Raw genomic sequence first — 20,713 nt, 5'->3', positions numbered from 1 at the left:
GTGACCCAAACGTGCATCAAATAGCTTCATTGAAGAGCGGCACATAGCCGCTAGCCCATACCCAGTAGCACATGCCCAGTGACCTAAGCTGACGTGAACTAGGTTCATTGAAGGGCAGCACATACCCAGTGGCATATATCCGGTGACGCATACCCAGTCACACGAGTTAGCAACAAATAGCTCTATTGAAGAGCGGCACATGGCCGATGGCACATACCCAACGACTCAAGTTGGTGTTAAGTGGTTTCACTGAAGGGCGTCCCATACCCACTTTCACATACGAATGACACAAGTGAGCGTGAAAAGGGTTGGACACAGCAAAACATGCGTACCCCACACTGGATGATGTTCCCAAAGATTGCTATTACCGTTAATAATCTGATGGTGCTCGAACAAGCAGTGGCCAGGAGACCACTGGCAAACGGCCACGCTCAATCCAACCCCGCCCATTTCATCACCAATCTCTCACACTTGGTTCGCTTAGGAAGGAATTATCAGAATTTTCTGCACCGTGAAGCACTCCGCACGTTCAAGTAGCGGGCGGGCACGCCAGCACTTTAAAAATGGGACTTCGCCTCTAGGGTCTGTGGGCAGAAAGAGCCAATCTGCAGCGGAAGGAGGAACGCTGCCCTGGCTCCACTGCAAAGTCGATCGAGCGGACAGTGACGGTGCATCAAATTGGCTTTGTCGTTTTAGCAGATGCAGGTCTTTCAGCCCTTTGTGGTCCCTAATCCGCCACGCGTGGGCTTCGCATGCGTCTTGGATACCGTGGCAGCAAGGCTGCTGCAGCGCCGACTGCGTGAATGCGCTTTAGTGTCCGTATAATTGCTATCGCAGTAAAACGCTATATTTATTTATTTATTTATTTATTTATTTAGAAAACACCTTACAGGCCCTGTCGGGCATTGAGTAAGGGGGGCAATGTAACAAAGAACTGTGAAGTACAATGGAAACAACTAAACAATAAACCTAGGACAACTGTACAGTGGCTGAACTAAAGAATAAAACAACGCACAGCATGCTCAACCATAGCAGATATACAAGAGGAAGGAGATTAAGCAAAAAGCACGCACAGGCGTTCACGAAATATTTTGCGATCAGTTATTGAAACGATATCATCGGGAAGACCATTCCAGTGGGCTATGGCACGAGGTACAGCAGATAAATTGAAAGCAGCGGTTTTACCGAAAATGCGCTCGAAGCTAAAATGATTATGTAACCTTGAGGACGTGCGGGGCTTTCGAGGGGTGATATGCATGGCTTATCGGAATGAACATATTTGTGAAATTGACAGAGCAAAGCAACCTTGCGGTGGATGTGTAGGGGCTGTAAAGAAATATCGAGCTTGATCTGCGTTATATATACTTGACTTTCGATCAAAATTCCGAGTTATATATCGGGCAGCTGTGTTCTGGATGCGTTCCAGCATGGTTATTAAATATTCTTGGTGTGGTGACCATAAAGCGGATGCAAATTTTAATTGCCGGCCTACGAACGTCAGGTGTGCTAATTTACGCACGTCAGCAGATGAATTTTTCAAGTTGCGCCTCAGAAAGCCAAGCGTTTTAGATGCAGTTGCACAAAACGTCCGTGCCCGGTGCATAGGGGGCCCGTTAAAGTTCCCAGGCGGTGAATATTAATCTGGAGTCCCCCACTGCTGCCTGCCTCATAATCAAATCTTGGTTTTCACGCGCCAAAACCACCCAATTTATTTATTTATTTACTTATTTATTTATTATAGCATGAATGCCATATATAAGAGTGAGGCCAGGGTTATGAACAATCTACAGGAAACAATTAAATTGGTAATAGGTTAAAGTACGTGCGAAAAAAAAAAACGTATCGGTTAATGGAATGTTTGCTAATGGCTAATAAAACATATAAATTTAAAACAAATGTTAAAGCTATGACCAAATAATAAGGAATAGATATAGGACAAACAATAGCAGGAAATGCTAGCTAATGCTTGGTTAAATGCATGGTTATCGCTTATTGAAACAATGTCTTTATGAACGTAGTTTCAAAGTTCTGATGTCTGGCGAAGAAAATATATCAAATTGAATTTAATGTACAAAGACAAAATGCCTGTACCGCGGTGACGATTATCAATGTGGTGTGATACGTATCTACATAGGTCGAGGAATGAGATCATTTTGTAGTACAGTGTGATGGGACGCCTTAAGGCGGATGCTTAATAATACCAGTGCGCGGACACTTCTGTTGTCAATTTACTCGCAGTTCAATTGCAGTTAGAGAAAATGAAAAGAAGGAATTTTCTTTTTTTGAAGAGATTTAATGAAAGTGATATCGCAACCTCACGCATTGTCTGATAGAAAAATTGGGCGCCTAAGTCGAGTCTTTCTGCGATGTACTACATGCGTACCGTGATTCACAGCTTGGCAAACTACGCGATTTTTTGTAGCCTCCTATTTACAGCATTTCCTTCACCGGTGCCACGCGCGACTCTGAGCCTGAAAAATGTAGCGGGCAGGACGAAGATTCCAACTGACGATCTTCAGATTAGAAGTCTGGTGTTTTACCTTCTACCGCTGAAAAGAAAAGCATACATTCTACCGATGCAAACATATGGGGCAGAAACTTGGAGGTTAACAAAGAAGCTCGAGAACAAATGAACGACCGTGCAAGGAGCGATGGAACGGAAAATGTTAAGCCTAACGTTAAGGTACTGGAAGAGAGCGATGTGGATCAGAGAGAGAGCCGGGATATCCAGTATTCTATACGAACATCCGTACAATCACACCCTACATGCAGAGTATAGCGTTCCTGCCAAACTGTTGTTAAACGCCTCGCGAAACTTCTCCGAAATGAGAGCGAGTTTGGTAAGGAATAGCTCGCACCTTCTGTGCGAGCCACATGGAGAAATAGTTTGACGAGTACCCTAATTACGGCACATGTCCATCCTTTTTTTTTTCTTCTCGTGCGCAGCATGAACGCACGAGAGATCAGGTTATACCTGCTGAATAAGTTGAAAAGAAACGCGTTCACTGAGAGAGTGCAAAATGAAGAACCCTGTGTCCCACGTTTCTTTTCCTGACTGCACTTGCACTCGGAGAAACCGGCCGTCTCGGGAAGGGGCAAGCCTGGGACACGCCGAAGGGCGCAGCAATCATTGTGAATGACTGACGCGCCTCGAAGAAGAAGGGATACTAACGGGCACGGTGAAGCAGCTGACTCGACTCTGCGGGGATCACGAAGAGCCAACCCTTTTGGCACAATTGCAAAGCTTCCTCCTGATACTATAGCGCTGTCATTTCAAAGTCGGACTCCGTACTGGAGCGAGAAGCAGCTTGTTCGCGAACTCGAAGAAAAGAAAAGCAGAAAGATCAGGGAACCGGTCGTTCGAGTGCGGTACGTCTAGGAGTAGTGATACACCCGTTTTCGTTGTCGCTGACCGAGCGATGTCCTTGATACACCTATTTCCGTGTCTCCCACTGATTGTGTTCTTTCTCTCTTATTGGTTTTTATTTTTCGTAATTCCCAGAATCCGCATTCTTCTCGCAATTGTCTCAACTCCTCGTGAGTTGAGGCGTCCAGGGCCGTCTATGCAAGTGCTCTAAGTAACGAAAGCTAGTGTGGCGGAGAAATGCAGCGCAATACGTGCTAAAACTTGCCGACGCCTGCGCTATCGTCATCCTAATGTTTATTCATAGCGATTCAAGTCCGGGTGAACACCATTGAGCTTTGTAAGCCGGGAAACTAAGAGCTAATGCCCGCTCGCACGAGACTCGCGCTTTATTACAGCCCCACAGCGAGTCGCTATCTGTTATCGTAAACTGAGACACGCATTCCTCTACCCAAGAGTAAACTCTGCTCGCCTCAACGCTCATATCGTCCAAGCGAATTGTATACACTGCATACCGCCGCGTTGCAGGCTAAGGCACGCATATACACCGCTCTGAGCCAATGGGAGGAGTGTTGCGGGTGCTGCTGCAGAAAAAGAATTGTGTAGCATCTATTCTCTTACGTCGTTTTTTTTCTTCTCTACACTGTAAAAAAAATTTGGTGAGAAAAACAGAAAATGCATGGCAAATTTAGTGACATAACAGTTCTGTTCTTGTATGTTTTCTGTTTTCCATTTCCCAGGAATATTGCAGCTATTGTCTGGAATTGCTTTTCTGTACTTCTATAGAGATTTTTTGTTTCTGATATCTTCTTAAAATAACAGGCTTTCTGTTTTTGCACACAATTTTTCTGTTAATGCTTTTTCTGCTATCCTACAGAAATTTTCTTTCCCTAGAACGGTTTCAAATAACAGGCTATTTTGTAATCGCACACAATTTTTCTGTTAATGCTTTTTCTGTAATTCTACACAAATTTTCTCTGCCTTGCATTTAGTATTAAACAAGTTATTTTGCAATGACAATATTTCTGTTCATATAGCGCTTGTCATATTGCAGAAACATGTTTTAACCCTGTACTAACGAAACTGTATTACCATATTTAAGAAAAATGGGCTCTGTTCTCTCCTAAACTCAGTAGATATTTTTACTTAGATACTTGCTGTTTATGTGCCATCATCTGCAATAGAAGCCGCGGGCAGCACTAACTTCGCATGCATGGTGCTAGCAGCATAACCAGAGTGATGTATATTCACTAACGAAGTTAAAGGCAACAGCTTGACATTCCAAATTTTACTCTTTATTTAGAACTCAACTGAAGCTTAGAACTTGTATTGATCCAGGGCATTCGCCAAGGCAGCCACTTTTGGCGACAAACAATACTGCTTCTTCGACGTTCGTCGTGCCTTTGTGCTTCTTTCTGGGTTGATTCCTGCGATTGCCCTTAAAGAAACAAAAAAAAAGAAAAGAGCTGGGATTAATGTACCAAGAATACTACTGGGCTAATAATGGGTACTACCAAAGCTTAGATGCCGTTCGAAACAATGACTGGACAAATAAAAAAAAATGTCAAGATGACTGGCTACAATGTTAACAAAAATAAAATCCGCAAAGAAATCCTCACAAGTGGAAAGCGAGGTGCAACAACTGGCTTGCTTTTTTTGACGAGTGCACAAAGTTGGAAATAATCAACTTGTTTCAGAACATGTATGAAAGAAGCCACAAGTCACTGGACAGCATAAGAAATTTTGCCTCCCCCTGTGGCCTCGTTTGTAAGTTAAAATCAGTGCTGGATTCTTCTATCTGTTTTCAGAATAAAAGCGGGCATTTCAACGAAATAAATGGAGGACACTTAAGTCCGCATTTAAGGGTATGGTGCGACTAGGTCAATGGCCCCAGTTTGCCGGCTCCTCTTGTAGAACAATTTGTGTACATGCACTTTGCGACTCACTTATTAATTTTTAATTTGTGCCTCTATTACCTCAGATACTCATTAGCATACAGTCATAGGCTACCTCAATATGCAAAAGGTCACCCGACACAGAAAAGCATAGGGGACACTTAAGCTCCACGTTAAAGGGTATGACGTGACAGCGTTAAAGGCTCCCGTCTGCCGGCTGCCCTGGCGGATCCTCAGTAACGTATCCCCTCCTGATCCTTCCTTTGCACCTCTTACCTCGCACATACCCATTACCACGAAGTCGGAAGCTACCAGATTATGCAAGGCTGCCTGATGTGGACATAAACGCCCCACCTTAACCAAACTATGCAATCGTGACTGTGTTGCCTAGGGATAACGTGTCCAACTCGGGATGCAAAGGTCCTGGAGGGCTCGATCCTCTTCATCTTCCCACCTCAAATTGGAAGCCCGAATTAGCAGCTCCTACCAATATGGACAGGTTATTTGGTATCGTGATGTCGCACAACCCTACAGCGAATCAGGGCCCGGCCATGCCGGCTGCCGGCTTCCACCTGTCAGTTACACCAACCGTTATTTTTTGCTGCCCAGCAAGCTCGCACTCCTCCACCATCGTCTATAGAACACCCACTCTATGAGCCGCAAAAAAATTTACAAACAAAAACTACAAGCTTTGCTAAGAACGGAAGAAAATCTAGGCACATACTTTTTCTTCCAGTAAATGCAATTGTGTGTTTCAACATTTTCATGAATGTTCCCTTAAGTGGAACGAGCACTGGGCACAGAACATAGTGGCGAATAAAGGTGCGAGAAAGCACTAAATTTGTGAATAAGCCTGCTAATTGCTTTTGTCTCAAAATTATTCAAGAGGAAATACACCACATTTTGTATATTGTTTTAGTTTTTTACTTTCATATTCAAGCACTTCCAACTTTGGTTTTCGGAAAATTTTAGTTTCAAGACTTTTATTCGATGTATGAGATTCGAGTTTTCATCCTTGAAATTGTACTTATATAGCTCTTTTCTGATATATGTTATAGCAAGGTACTGCAGTAACAATAATAAAGATATTTCTAGCACCTCTCTGAACTGTCTGCTTTAAACGGGTTAAAATTGCTAGCAACCACAGCTTTTTAAAAAAAGTTTTCCTCACCTTCTGTAATGGCCTAAAAGCAGTAATTTTAAAACAGCCCACCAGCAATGTTTCCAGAACATAAGCGCGAAAGTAAGAAATGCAACAGGTCAATACCAACGCATATCAGGAAAGATAAAAAAAACAAGACCTCACCTCTGCACAAACTCCAATGTCAAAGCCACTTCAGGTGGATACTCGATGTTAAGAACGAAGTATAAGAGAAACATGACTTTGAAAGCTGCAGCCCGCTGAGTAGTCAAGATAGCAACACCATCCACACAGACAGTGAACATTTCTGCCTCAAAGAGACCTGGTCCTAGAAAAAATATAACAAAGGAATATTAGTACATCGTGAGATGGTCAATGATACCAAAATCTAACCTTTCATACATATTATGGGCGTCAATGGCATGTCTCCCAAGTCATCGTCATGGGCGGTCTCCTGCAAAATGAGAAAAGCAAGATGGAGGGAAGGCATTCAAAAACTGATATCTTGCTGCATGAAATAGAAATGAGATTGTGTCAACGCCCGCGGAATGTACATGATCATACTCTGTGCAAAGCAATTGCCTTTTCACACTCATTTCAAAACCTTGTTCAACCATGGACGAGATATGCAGCATATTTGGACGTAGCAGATGATCCCTCAGCTGCACCTGTCAAGTACCCAAAGAACAAAGGTACAGGTCATGAGAGAGACTGATGTTTAGGCAAGTCCATCAAGGTTTTGGGTTCAAATATGCGACCGGGAAGAATTTTTATTCAAATGCAAAGTTTGTGTGAAAGCTGCACAGCTTTCCTGCGTAGCTAGGTTGTCGTGCTTGCGTGGATGCTAAAGAGAAATTACTCCTTTATTACAGGCAATCCGTCATATTACAAAAGTGACAAGATAAACCACATGCAAAAGCCAAAACAGTTCTAAAGACAGATTTTGGTATTAGCTGCACAATTACATTGACACGAAATCAGCTAAACGTCTTTAAACCATATAGAAACGTTTATTGGTTGCAGCCACAAACATATTTGTTACTAAGGCAGACCAAAGAGATATTTTTCATATAACCTTTATCACCACTAAAATTTGGGGGACAAGGCTATGCCCTAAAGGATATAGCGAGACTGTTAACGGCTCCTGTCTGCGGACCCTTGTTCGCATAGGTGACACGCACTTTTCTACTCACCTTAAAATCCAATTTGTGCCGCTATATATCCCACATACTCATTAGCATACAGTCATAAGCTACATTTTGTGAGACTAACAAAGATATGAAGCTCCACTTTAACCAAGCCGTAAGAAAGTGCCTTAGGAGTAGTGTGTCTCAACAGGGATCCGAAGGTCCCATAGAGTACCATTTCCATTTCGACCTCCCATCTCAATGAAGTTAGATGAGCTGGCTGGTCCTGCCAACTGCCATTTCACGCCGTCTCGCAACACACAATCCACCAACCAATCATTAGTGCCCTGCCACGGGCATGCTCGTGATCTTTTGCTTACAATGCCAAAGGCTGATATTCTGTAGGATGAGGCCTTGAACGATATTGCGTGAATAGTTCTTAACACTATTTATACATTAGTGCCATTCTGCTGTATTTTTCCTGATACCTCCTCCCAGTCTTTCAGAGCACTCTAGCATGAATAAACAAAATCTGCAAAGCTCAAGACTGATAAAAATTATGACAGCAGATCTTAAATACCACCACCCTAACTATATGTAACATTTTGCTAGTAAAAGAATGCAGATATGGAGTGGAACTTTTTATAGACATATGCAATGCACATCCGAATTCTGCATGCACAAGCACTTTTCTGCCAGATGGCAGCAGAAGAGAAAATTTTGAGCTTGCCTCAACGGTCTTGTAGATGAGCTCTTCATCCTCGTCAAAGAGGGCAAGGAGGAGAAGAAGTGCACCTTCATGTTCTGGTGTCACACTCTTGAGACGGTTCTTTGCTTGTTCAATTTCTTCGAGACATTTCTTCACCTTCGGCCGCTTCATCTGGCTATAAGCATAACGATATACACGCAGCCCAACGCTTTCCATGCTAGCACCAATTCTTTGGCAAACCTCACTACCAAGTAGCTCCTTGGAATGCTCAAGAAGGCAGTCCTCAGTAAGCAAAAATGGCCAGTTCTTTTTTACCTCTGCCACACTCCCCGAGTGATTAATGGTCAGCCTTTGTGATGCATACGTCTCAATCATTAAACGAGTGACAAGCTGCTTGTTGGGATGCATTTTAGCATACTCAGAAAGAAGCTGTTGCTGCTTTTCTCGTTGTGTCAACAAACTTTCTCCACTTGGTAACTCTGGCTGCCATGCTATGCAACCATAGGAGTCGCGGGTAGATCGTGGACGTGGCTGGAAGGAGTCTGGGTCATCAACAATTTCTGCAGGCAGCACATGTGCAATTGGCCTCTTCTTGTTATTGATGCAATTCTCAAGCTTCCACATCAATGTCTCAACTCCTGTGCCAACAACTGTACCCTGTAGCAAATCCTGAAATGATGAGGGGTACATTGACACAACTTTTGTTGCAATTATTCTCAGGTTACGTCTGCCAGGCGCTGAATGCTTATGCAGGATGAGAGAACTCAGCATTCTCACCATCTGGTTCAGATCGGTTTTTGTAGGCCTTTCTTGTGCTTTGCATGCTTGAAGTAAACTTGGCGGGAACATTTCCCAAGGGATGCAAAATTTCTCAGCCCATTCATCTAGCTGTGAGTTGGCATCTGAAGTCACCTTAGCACAACTGCCACCCTGCCCTGATGGGACAGGAGCAGCACTGATGGTTTGAAACTTCTCAAGCAGGATGCGTCTTTGCACAGGGGCTAAGAAGTCCAAGTCTGATTCTTGTAGATATCTGAAGTGTTCTGCACATTTTACTCCCAACTCCTGAAGTTTCCGACTGATGGTGATGAAGTCCTCCTCGCTGAGTGCTGGAAGCCACTCCTGAACAAGTGACATGAAGTCCTCTGGGCTGAAAAAAAATTAACAATAATCTAAAACTGCATGCTTCAGTGCAACAACTGTGACTCTTGGATGGCCGACATCATATGGCTCAAGCGGATAGTAATCTAGAAGGTCGTGAATGGAAATGCACTTCAGTGTCCCAGATTCTGGGCCCGGCAAGAAATACATCATCATCATAGGTTCCAAAACAGAACAAGTGACATGAACAAGAAAAAGGACTTTGTTCTCAAGCAATAAAATGAAAATGATCCGACCAAACACCAGCCTACTTTCCTCACGACCCAAGATCACGACCATATCTTTGCTGTACTTGATGCCCCTGTATTCAATTTGGTATGTGCAATACAATTCTTTTCCTAGTACTCCAGAAGTCTTGATGGCTTCCTGAACTTCCATATTAAACAAACCAGGGCAATATATAAATGTGGAGTCAATCACCAAGTCTCTTTCAAAACGGCAGCTACTCCCCCTGAATGCCTGAAGAAGCTGGTGTTTTTCAGCAAGTGTCAGCGTGATGTTCTTGAAGTTCTGGGCACTTCTTATGCACTTGCGAAAATAGCCATGCTTGCTTTCGCAACGCATAGTCCATAACCGAATAAGCGGTCCAAACTGAGTAATGAGATGGGGATAGTGAACCATGTAATGGTGCTTCGGTTTCAGAGGAGTACCAGGAAAGAGCTCAGTTCTTCGGTCAATGTAATCTTCTATCAAATCTTTCAGTCTCATTATCATGGGCATATTTATTGCTGGAGCGCATGCCAACTGAACAAGTTCAGTGAGCATCAACACTAACTCCCATACAGGGTCATTTCTGCACACCTTGTCATAAAGAAAGCAGGGCAAAAACCGAAGCATATTCCAGTTCTGCATTGCATGTCCACTCAGCTTTTTAAATGTCTTAAAAACCTCAGCTGGCTGGTCGTTCACGTCCACTCTTTTGAACTTGAATGAAACAATCCTTTTATTCAGTTCTTCAATAGACAACCATCGCTGCTTCGTGATGAAGTAGTGTAGCATCAATGGAAGATCGTATGATACCACACCTTCAAACAGGTCATGCGCTAAACATGGAGGGAGCCCAGGAGCACAAACGTGAAAGTATTTTAGGCCATTAAACAGAGCATCAAATTTAATGCCTTTGCACGAAACAAGGGTAGAGTCATCCTGGAGTTTCTTCACTGCCTCTTTGTAGTTCCCTTCATTTCTTAGTTCACTGTTGTCAAAAATGGTTTTCGCAAACATGTTTTCACGCTTTACTAAACAAAATCTGCAGATGTATTCGGCTGTGCTAAAATTTTCCATGAATCCACCAATACTGTGGCTGCCTAGATTGTCGCCCAGAATTGCCACCACAGTGCCGTATGTGGGAATACTGTCCACCAACATGCAGCCAGCTTCTAGCTTTTTGATGTCATTAATCAACGAAGCAAACACCTTGTCCTGTCCAAAGAACAAAATGTCACTTTCTTTACAAAGCAACACTAATTGAACTGCACAGGTACGACTTCTGTTCCAAGAACGTAGGTTTCCAAGCAGCAGATACACAGCTAGAATTTTGTGCTTCTTCTTTGCTGAACCTAAAGGATTTACCACTTCAAAAGCATCTTGAAAAAGAATCAAACGCAAAGCAGTAGGGTGATCCTGAAACAGTTGTATTGACTGAAAGACATTCCCATCAGTGAAATCCTTAAAGACACCTGCTTCGTGAACTTCCAGATTCACACACTGATCTTGAACAGAGTTATCTCTTAGCAACGATCTTATCGTTTCAATTATTGGGACATAATGAAAATGAGCATCTTGATTGTTTTTGTTCTTTCCAAGACGCACAGCTACTGGCTGCACATAATTGAATTTGCTCTGAAAATACTCCCTGCGAGAATAAGTGCTCCGAAATGCTCCACTGTTGCTGTGCAAGCCAACAATAACATCACTTTCAAGCATAGTTTTGACAGCCAGCTCAATGAAATCTTCATTCAAGCCCGCATCTTTCATCTTTCTCCTTAATGCATCAGCCATGTGGTCAAGATTGTTGCTATGGAGGTCACAAATTGCCTCAGAAATGACTTGAACTGTTCTTGAAGGCACGATACTCTCGGAAAGGAGACGCAGGTAGAAACGTCCAAAAGCCTCTGTAATATCAGCACATACAGAATCTTGGTGCATGACACCTTCAGCCACCTCTTGTTTGCTCCTATCAACCTCTGAGTGGCAGTCCTCACTCCTTTGTTCCTCAGTTGCACATGTCTCCAAGCCAGCACTATGACTCTCCATTTCAAGATTAGCTTGTGCTTCGGTGCACCTTTCTGCAGAGGTGCCCTCTAAATGAGACTCGCATACACCTGATTGAAAAGCATGCCTGTGACATCGTGAAATATGGGAGGAAAATGTCGACTTGTTTGTAAACATTCGTGAACAACCAACAAAGGGGCATGAAACATTCTTCCCTTCAGTGATGTGCCCTTTCAGGTGACTCAATAAGGACTTGACATCACGGCATGTCTGTATACACGTATCAATGGTGCAGGTCAGTGATGCGCTCTTGCAAGTTACTACAGCCGCCGGAATACCATCACGCTTGTGAGATCTAAATATATGGCTCTTCAAGGAACTCACTTTCCGAAACGCTCTGCAGCAGTCAGAGAAAGGACAGCGAATGTGAAGGCTGCTTTCATTTTTGTGCAGTGATGCATGCTTCAAGAACTGAGGCAAAGCTTTAGCAACTGCTTGGCATAAGCTGCACTTGTATGCCATTCTGCACGTTACTGGGCACTTGAGTGGACTCGACCTCTGTAACTGCAACGAATTTAAAATTCCACAGAAATTGGCATCAAATTGTGCGTCATGGGAAATGTTCCAAATCACAGCTCATGCAGAGCGCTGCACTGTACATCTTATTATACATCTTTAGCTGCTGCTGACATATGGTGAGCTTGATCAGAAAAATCTACATACAGAACTCTTGCTTTTCTAAAGCGGAATAGGGTTATTGCAATGTTGTTACACCTTGTATAATCTGCAACTCATTTAGAAACAAGTACTGGAAGTGAACCACTGAAGGTAAAACTGTCACATTTACTATCTGCAGTAGTCGCAACAGGAATTACACACTTGCACTGTGTGCTACTAAAAGTCAGTGGGAAAAATATTTCAGAGCTAGCACTTCAGCTTCATTAAATTCATAGTCAAAGTAGTCAAAGGTGGCCGTTGAGAGCAAACGTGATTCGAACCCTGACTCCTTATACATATTATCTGAAGATGCAAACAAGCTTAGCAGGCATCTAAGAAACGCCAGGGATAAAATGTTTAAAACAGCTCACCTGGTTTGTGAAGTCATCGCAATGAGCTTCTGTTAGCCTGGAGCACCACACAGTTATGTTCGACTGGTTCCGAACCAAAAAGAACGAATCTTTGTTGAGGCCACTAAGTGAGCATCTGTAGTGGCCCTGGATAAAGCTCCCACTGCAGGAAAGAAGTGAAGATCAATACAGAACCGACACATCTAAAAATTACAATTAATTTTGCCAAGTTTTATTCCATGTGATGGTAGCAACACACAGTCCTTATAAGGCCAAGGGCAAAATTAAAAGCTGTTCGTATGCTCAGTTGCCCTGTATTAACCTCGGTTCTCGAACTCAATGCTCTCGATTACTTGATTAGGATGTGTTGTGCGCACTTAAATGGTCAGATGACCCACAATTACTGTGATGCACAACAGTAAAAGCGAACCCACCACAGGTCTTTTGAGGACTGAACGCTGAGGAGATGCCCATTCATAGCCAACTTAATATAGGGTTCCACGTGCGAAATAAACGGCATGATCTGGCAATGCAAATGAGCATACACTACTAGCCAAGCACTGAGGAATTGTCTGCGTATAGGCTAGGGTGCAATCACACTAACACTGCGGAGGGAGCTGCCCGTTTGTACAGCCATGCAGTTGCACTTTTGCTATCCTTGCAGCTGGATATCGTACTTCTTGCTGAGGCTGCATTGTGGAGTTCCGCCAGTGGTACAGAAAATACCAGCGATGTCTACGTGCACAAAGCCGCGTGATGATCGGTCCACATTGCTGCAATGAATGAGTCATTCGCTCACTCACGCACTTTTCGCGGCTACACAAGGAGTTAGTAAACACGAATTTCGGTTCCCGAAGCAAGATGCCGTGCGTGTGGTGCGAGCAGCTGCCAGGCGATAATGGAGTGCTAGTCTTAAAATTAACCAGTAATTTACTCATGTACGCTTTGTTGGACTGAGCGCGAACGCGATCCTGCATAATTCGGCACCTGAAGAAAAACGTTTCTACGCACCGACTGCGCGATCTAAACGGAAGATGCGCCGCAGTGCTCACACGCAAGCAATATATACTGCCCTCGCAGACGGAACTTAGCTCCGCGCATTTATAAAGCACACAGTAATAAAACGACCTATTCATGATGAAAGCTGGTACCTTACAGTGCATTAAAAGAACGGTAACTGTTGCAGGCCGCCTCAATAAGCATTCACTATGCATGCTTTGCTACCTAAAACTCGAAGTATACCGAAGTTGGGTTTGGTTTAGAGCGTTTGATGTCCCGAAGCGACATCGGCAATGGGGCACGCCGTAGAGAGGGCTCCAGAAATTGCGACCACCTAAAGGTTTTTAATGAGCACTTGGCGACGCGCTAGCCGAGGCGAAGACGGAACTCATGGGCGGAGCTAAGTGGCAAACCGGAATAGGCCATCGAGAATCTGGCTGATCTCCAGGGGACTTGTGGGCGACGAACGACATTCTCTGTGGCTGCAAATCCGAGCGAATAGGAAAACGAGATATACAAAGTGCTTCGGCCGACGGCGCAGCTCGCCGCCTTCGCTTTAGTTTTCGCGTTCATGGATCTAAGCCTTCATTATGAAGCTACCAATGAACTCGTTCAGTCCTTTGCAGTCTACGAACTACCCCTCACAGCCCTTCGGCGAATATAGGCGACGTTAGGCCCAGACCACACGCACGCTTGCTGATGCGCGCGAGCTCGAGTCCGGGCGCCCAGGTATGCGCAGACAATGCGGCACGGCTTGTACGCGTCGAAACGCGGCGCGAACTCGGTGAACAGCTCCTGTTTTCGCGCGCTTAGACCACCTCGCGTCGAGGCGCCTGCCTGCGCAGCCACAGCACGGTACATTCAACTCAGTGAAGCAGATTTATATCATGCAAGAAAGTGCTTAATCTTTCCTTTTCGTGCTGATCAAACAGCTCTAAAAATATAACAATTACGTTTACAGATATCGAAGCATTTTGAAACACAGTCAATGGCAAAGTACGAAGTGGCGTTTTCCAAGGCAGTGAAGACTGAAGACCAAGACTGAAGGCAGTGAGCGCGCCCTGTCGAGCGTCTTTGTGGATGCAAACCACCATTCCTCGCTAGGCGCTGCAGGCGCTTAAACGCGAACTTGCGCGCGTACGCAAGCGTACGTGTGGTCTGGGCTTTTACAGTTACCCAAAAGGCGCAGATATACTTCAACATAGCGCGCGCGCGCGGCTCAGCGACGTCACGTTGGCCACAGCGCCAAACTACACTACGGCGGCACTCAACTGACAGCGCGTTCGGCGGCTTTCCGCACGCTTCCACAGCTGCCGGCGCGGGATTCGTAAGGAGCTCGCGGCTTCACAAAGCCACGACGGACGTTCTGCGCATGCGCTACGCCGCTGCCGGCGCTACCTCGGCCGCCATGCCGCGGCAAACTTGACGTGACCGGCCGCCACCGGCGCGCGTGCGCCGCGAACATCGAAGAAGCCTGAACTCCAACCACAGCACAATTTCAGACAGCGCTTGCGATCCAATCCCTGAAGGTTACACATCACCGCTGCAAAAAGGAAGGCTTAACTCATGACCGCGAGCAACAAGGCTCCGTTCACTGAAGCCCTACAACGAGTAGCGGCATTTACAGGAGTTGCGGTGGCTAAACCCATTACCCGCTATACAAGACAAGGAACTGCCGCTTGCGAGCTAGACCAGTTTAATCGTGGCCGTAAGCAAAATGAAGCCAGAATTAATTACTACACCTGCTTACCTTGTTTCAGCGGGGACGAGCCCGCGGTGCCGTCCCGTTCGTTGGGCGCTCCAAATTTCTGCCAGATGCAGCTCCAGCAAGTCACAAGGCATCAAATACACGATGCTGTTAGATCCAACCAAGCAAACATACAGGCACTCGATGACTACCGTAAACGAGAAGCTCGCGATAAACCCAACACCGACTTCCACGGCTACAGCACGGGAACAAAGACGTTAAGGCGCAATTCGTAAAGTGCGCTAAGCGGCCGCCAAAGTTGAGCTTCCGCGTATGTGTGTTGTGTTATTCCGCTGCCTCCGCAAGATAGTTCGGTTTCGTTTTCGGCGTGTTTCGGTTTCCTTTTTATTATATTGAATGTGCGTAACGAACTGGTCGCATTTAGTGAGCACGACGACTGTATGAAGAAGGTTATTCTAGGTACGCTGCGCCGTTGCTATATCGCGACTGTCATAGTCGCTCGCGGTGCATCTTAGGCGCTGCTTACTTGATGCCGTGCGTCGCCGGGCTCACAAGACGAGAGAAAACGCCCGGTCGCGGCGGCGTGAAAAGAATACCCCCTCTATTGAATAGATATTTGGAATACCCTTCATTCTGAAAGGGTCACAGCGCACATGGAGACACAATACCAGCGCTTGTGTTGTGTATTTCTTTGTCTCTCGTCCCCGTGTGCGCTGTGACCCCTTCAGAATGTTCCTTTATTCTGCTTCATCCGGTATCACGAGGAGGAGGGGAACGCACAGACCAACGAGGTAATCTAGTAACGTTGGAACAGACTATGATCCCGTGACGCCTGCGGCCGCTGCAGTCTTAGCGGCACGCTGCGAGTATGACGAGGTTCCCAGCACACTAATGGGAAACAGAGTGTAGCTCCGAAGACATCCATTTGACTTTCTAAGAATCATTCGACACATTCGACCATAAGAAGATGCTGAAGATCTCTCTCTGATATTGGATAATGCTCTGTATCCGTCCCGAATATATGGCATATGTTACTGAGAACTCTCGGTGACAGATATAATGACTTGGCGGCTCACGTACGTACGTGTGTGCTCCGTCGCCAATCATGCTTCCGATCACCCTCCTTGCGTGCGCATTGGAAGATGAAGCCCCGGCATATTTCGCATGAGCACTGCAGCATACGTCGGATATGTCGGCTACGTATGGTAACGGGTACGTTTCGGATATGTCGGATAATGGGACAGTCGCATCCGGCAACATATCATCTGCTTTCAATGCCAATGCCGTTGAGCTCTTCAAATCAAATCAATGTTTATTCTTCGAAAATTGTTACCTCCTGTGAATTACACAAGCGACTGTCCCCTAGTAAAACGAATGTAAAGGAGCCCTCGATACAGGCCCTCACACCTAGGGGGCCATAGGCGAAGTCTTGTCTATTTGAGCGGGCCGCATGTGGTTTCAGGGTCGCGGCAGCTCCATTGGACATGAGTTGCGCCACGCGCGAGACAACTTCCATATTTGTACTGTGCCTACGTGCTCAGGAGCCGACAATGCATGGTCGGAAATAAAAATGGTTGGGTTTAGTGCTTGTATATATATATATATACGGTTTAACACCGAGACGCGACATTGGCTGTGAGGGAGACCGTGTCCTGGAGGTCTCCGGAGATTTCGGCCACCTGGTGTTCTTTAAAGGCCATCCGGGCGCCTTGCATTTCGCCTCCATGGAAACACGGCCGACTCGACTGCGATCGAACCCGCTTCCTCGGGCTTAGCAGTCGAGCGCCCTAACCACTCAGCCACAGTAGCGGTGGATATGCGGACGGCTTGCTCACGTATGTTCTATGCAGTGCGGTTTTTGAAGCTTGGGAAATGGCGCGTATGTGCAAACACTTTACGCGTCATCTCTCGGTGGCTTAGTAGCTCGGTGGCTTAGTAGCTATAGCATTCGGATTCTGAACTCAATGACTCGAGATCGAATCTTGGCTGCATAGGCCGCACGCATTCTAATGGAGGCGTGCAGAGTAAAGAGACCCAGGTAGCCAAGATTCATCTGAACTTCGCTGCGGACCGTATACCATAACGTATCGTTCCAAAGCATCTCTATACCGACTGTCCTCATGTTTGCGAACACGTGTCCTGTTCCGATAGTCCTGTATCGAATCACGTCTTGTACAGATGTGTTCGTGAAATAATTCATTAAGATAAAGAGACCCTAAAAAGAAATCATATTATTAAGGTATCCTCACATTCGGCATTTCTGTTAAATTCAACAAGAACCATGTTTCTCGCGTAAACATTTTCTGTTAAATTCATGGAAAAGTGCATATATAGCGCTAACTGGAAAAGCTAGTCTTACAAAGAAAGAAATTTCTGTTATTTTTACTTCAGGAACATTTCTGTACCCAAAATGGAAAATCTTCCTCTTTGTTGTGTTATTTAACAGATATTTTTTACAGTGTAGTTTCATATTAGTTCCTTAGACGTATACTATGCAACCACACCAAACATGTTTCGGTCACGGAGTTATTGCTTGAATGTTCCATCTTCATTTACATTCTAGAAGTGGATTCATTTCCCGTGAGTGCTTAAAGAAACACAAAAGTTGCATTCCTTGAATTTCTCGCCAGAACAGCAGCGGTGGTAGGCAAGTTTGACAACACAAATTTGAAGCTATTTCCGCGGGTTTACGCTGTTTTTATCGATAAAATGCTTCTAAAACTAGCTACAAATAACGCTTCTTTTAATCAAAATATCATGTATGCATGATCGTAGATAAAGAACGAAATAATTTCAGGAAGGCATTGTCAGCGTCAATTACATCGCGAAAAGCTAGTTCAGAAATTTGAACTAAGCGTCCCCAGCGCTCTTCGTGCAATTCTGGCTTCTCACACCTCCGCTCACTGTTTATTCTTTTCCTAAATGATCAGCAGAAAAAAATAAGCTACGCACATTAAGGAATGTATGAAATAAAGAAAGCAAACAGGAATGGGGAGAAGGAGAATAAGAAAGGAAGAATAGCAAGAACTTCAGTACCATTTAACTGGAGCGCAGCCTGATAAACAATACGGAGCGCGCTGTATCGGCGACATGCGAGCGTCCACAGTCACAGCACGGTGAGAGGTATAAAAGGAGTCTCGACCTGTGCAGTCACGGCATCAAACGCAAGACACAGTGAAGAATAAAGCTCTCACAAACAGTACAAATTGACATAAACGTGCACAAAGTCAGACAGTGAGCACGTTCACAATGAGTTGTCGTTCAAAGAGACTGCATAAAGTACCTATTTGTCATAAAATCAACAAGGGCTGTGACAGCGCGTCTTCGTTTGCATGAGCACCACCTGCGTCCAAGGACCGTCTCAAGAGGAAAAAAGAAGCTTGTCTGGCCGATTCAAACGGCTGCGCAGGGTCTCTCGCCGATGCTTCCATTGCGGGCACTCGATGACCACATGTTTCACAGACGCATCCGGGGTGATACAATGAGGGCAAGCAGGGGATGGCCTCTTCTTGATCCTATGGAAGGTGTAAAGGGTCTAGGCTACCCCAAGGTCTAGTCGACGTATGAATTTGCCAAAGGTGCAGTCATTGCGTTGGCATGTTATGAAGCGCAAACGCGGGCAAATCCGGGATACGAGAGATGCCTTTGCCCGTTTATCGAAACACGGGGTTTCATGAAATTTCGATGCCAAAGCATCAATTAGCTCATTAAGCGGAAACGCCGGCGGTATCTGTAGCAGCGAAACGGCACCTAAATTCCCATTGGATGTGATGCCGCGTCACGAGCGTGCCTCCACGGAGCAGCGCGGGTGATAGAATACACCTGCTGAACGTGAACGTAGCACACCAAGTGTTGCAGACGAGAGGGCACCACCGCTACGCCACGTCATCCCCCTCCCCCTCTCATATATCAGCGCGCGGTCCGCATCTCCATATCTCTCTCACACATCCACTGGGCTTAGATGCTGCGCGCTCCTGCCACCCTTGGTGGTCGCGGCTGCTTCATCCGGCTCAGGTCACGCTGGAAGTCGGTGGCCTGCGGCGTTGGCACTGCAGGCTGCGGCTGCTTGCTGGCTCGAGAAGAAAGTACCGCTATGCTACATTAGTCGCAGCTCAAAACTCGAAGGACCGCAGATTAACCAGTTAGGCTTGTTGGTAGAACATAGTAGAGCCCTACAGCGCCGGAAATGATGCAGACAAAGGAGGTACCCAAAGTGCACGGATGAATTGCGGAAGAATGTGCTTGGCGGCCAATACTTCAGCGCTGCCTCTGTGTACTTTGTGGGCCTGCTTTTTCTCCGTCGGTTTCCGCGCTGTAGCCTTCTACTATGTTCAATCAACAAGCCCAAAGTGGTTACTCTGCTCAACATCATTTCTAGTCCATCAGGCACTTTTGATTCTAGCAGCATGAATCCTTGCTCGCTGTTCGCTATCGTTTCACCGCTGGGTCTGTGTACATTGTCTGCCTCCTTTGTCTCCGTAGGTTCTCGCGCTGTAGCTTTCTACTATGTTCAACCAACGAGCTGAAGGGGTTACTCTGCTCAACTTCATATCCAGTCCATCGGGCACTTTTGATTCTAGCAGCATGAATCTTTTCTGGCTCGTTGCTATTGTTTCAGCGATGCGTCTGTATACTTTGTGTGCCTCCTTTGTTTCCATCGGTTCCCACGCTGTAGCCCTTTACTGTGTTCAATCAACAAGCCCAAGTGGTTACTCTGCTCAACTTCATTTCTAGTCCATCGGGCATTTTTGATTTTAGCAGCATGAATCCTTGCTCTTTTGTCGCTATCGTTCCACCGCTGGGTCTGTGTACATCGTGTGCCTCTTTTGTATCCGTCGGATCTCGCGCTGTAGCCTTCTAATACGTTCAACCAACAAGCCCAACTGGTTACTCTGCCGAACTTCATTTCTAGTCCATCGGGCACTTTTGATTCTAACAGCATGAATCGTTGCTCGCTTGTCGCTATTGTTTCACCGCTGGGTCTGTGTACATTGTCTGCCTCCTTTGTCTCCGTTGTTTCACGCGCTGTAGCCTTCTACTATGTTCATCCAACGAGCGCCAGTGGTTACCCTGCTCAACTTCATATCCAGTCCATCGGGCACTTTTGATTCTAGCAGCATGAATCTTTTCTGGCTCGTTGCTATTGTTTCAGCGATGCGTCTGTATACTTTGTGTGCCTCCTTTGTTTCCATCGGTTCCCACGCTGTAGCCCTTTACTGTGTTAGTCAACAAGCCCAAGTGGTTACTCTGCTCAACTTCATTTCTAGTCCATCGGGCCCTTTTTATTCTAGCAGCATGAATCCTTGCTCGCTTGTCGCTATCGTTTCA

General features: G+C 45.5%; 1 protein-coding gene across 1 annotated transcript; it reads right to left on the bottom strand.

Moving 5' to 3' along the window:
• Positions 1-4,681: 4,681 nt before the first annotated feature.
• On the bottom strand, positions 4,682-15,655 carry LOC142584857 (uncharacterized). The gene is made up of 5 exons (XM_075695166.1): positions 15,428-15,655; positions 12,700-12,841; positions 6,794-6,854; positions 6,566-6,728; positions 4,682-4,802 (listed from the first exon to the last, which is right to left on the bottom strand). The coding sequence occupies exons 1-5, from the start codon at positions 15,517-15,519 to the stop codon at positions 4,682-4,684; spliced, it is 579 nt and encodes a 192-aa protein (XP_075551281.1). The 5' UTR covers positions 15,520-15,655.
• Between the last annotated feature and the right edge of the window lie 5,058 nt (positions 15,656-20,713).

This window comes from Dermacentor variabilis, chromosome 6 (assembly GCF_050947875.1).
Source record: "Dermacentor variabilis isolate Ectoservices chromosome 6, ASM5094787v1, whole genome shotgun sequence".
NCBI lineage: Eukaryota > Metazoa > Arthropoda > Arachnida > Ixodida > Ixodidae > Dermacentor > Dermacentor variabilis.
Note: the sequence above shows the minus strand (reverse complement) of the source record. Positions and strands in the feature narration are given on the sequence as shown.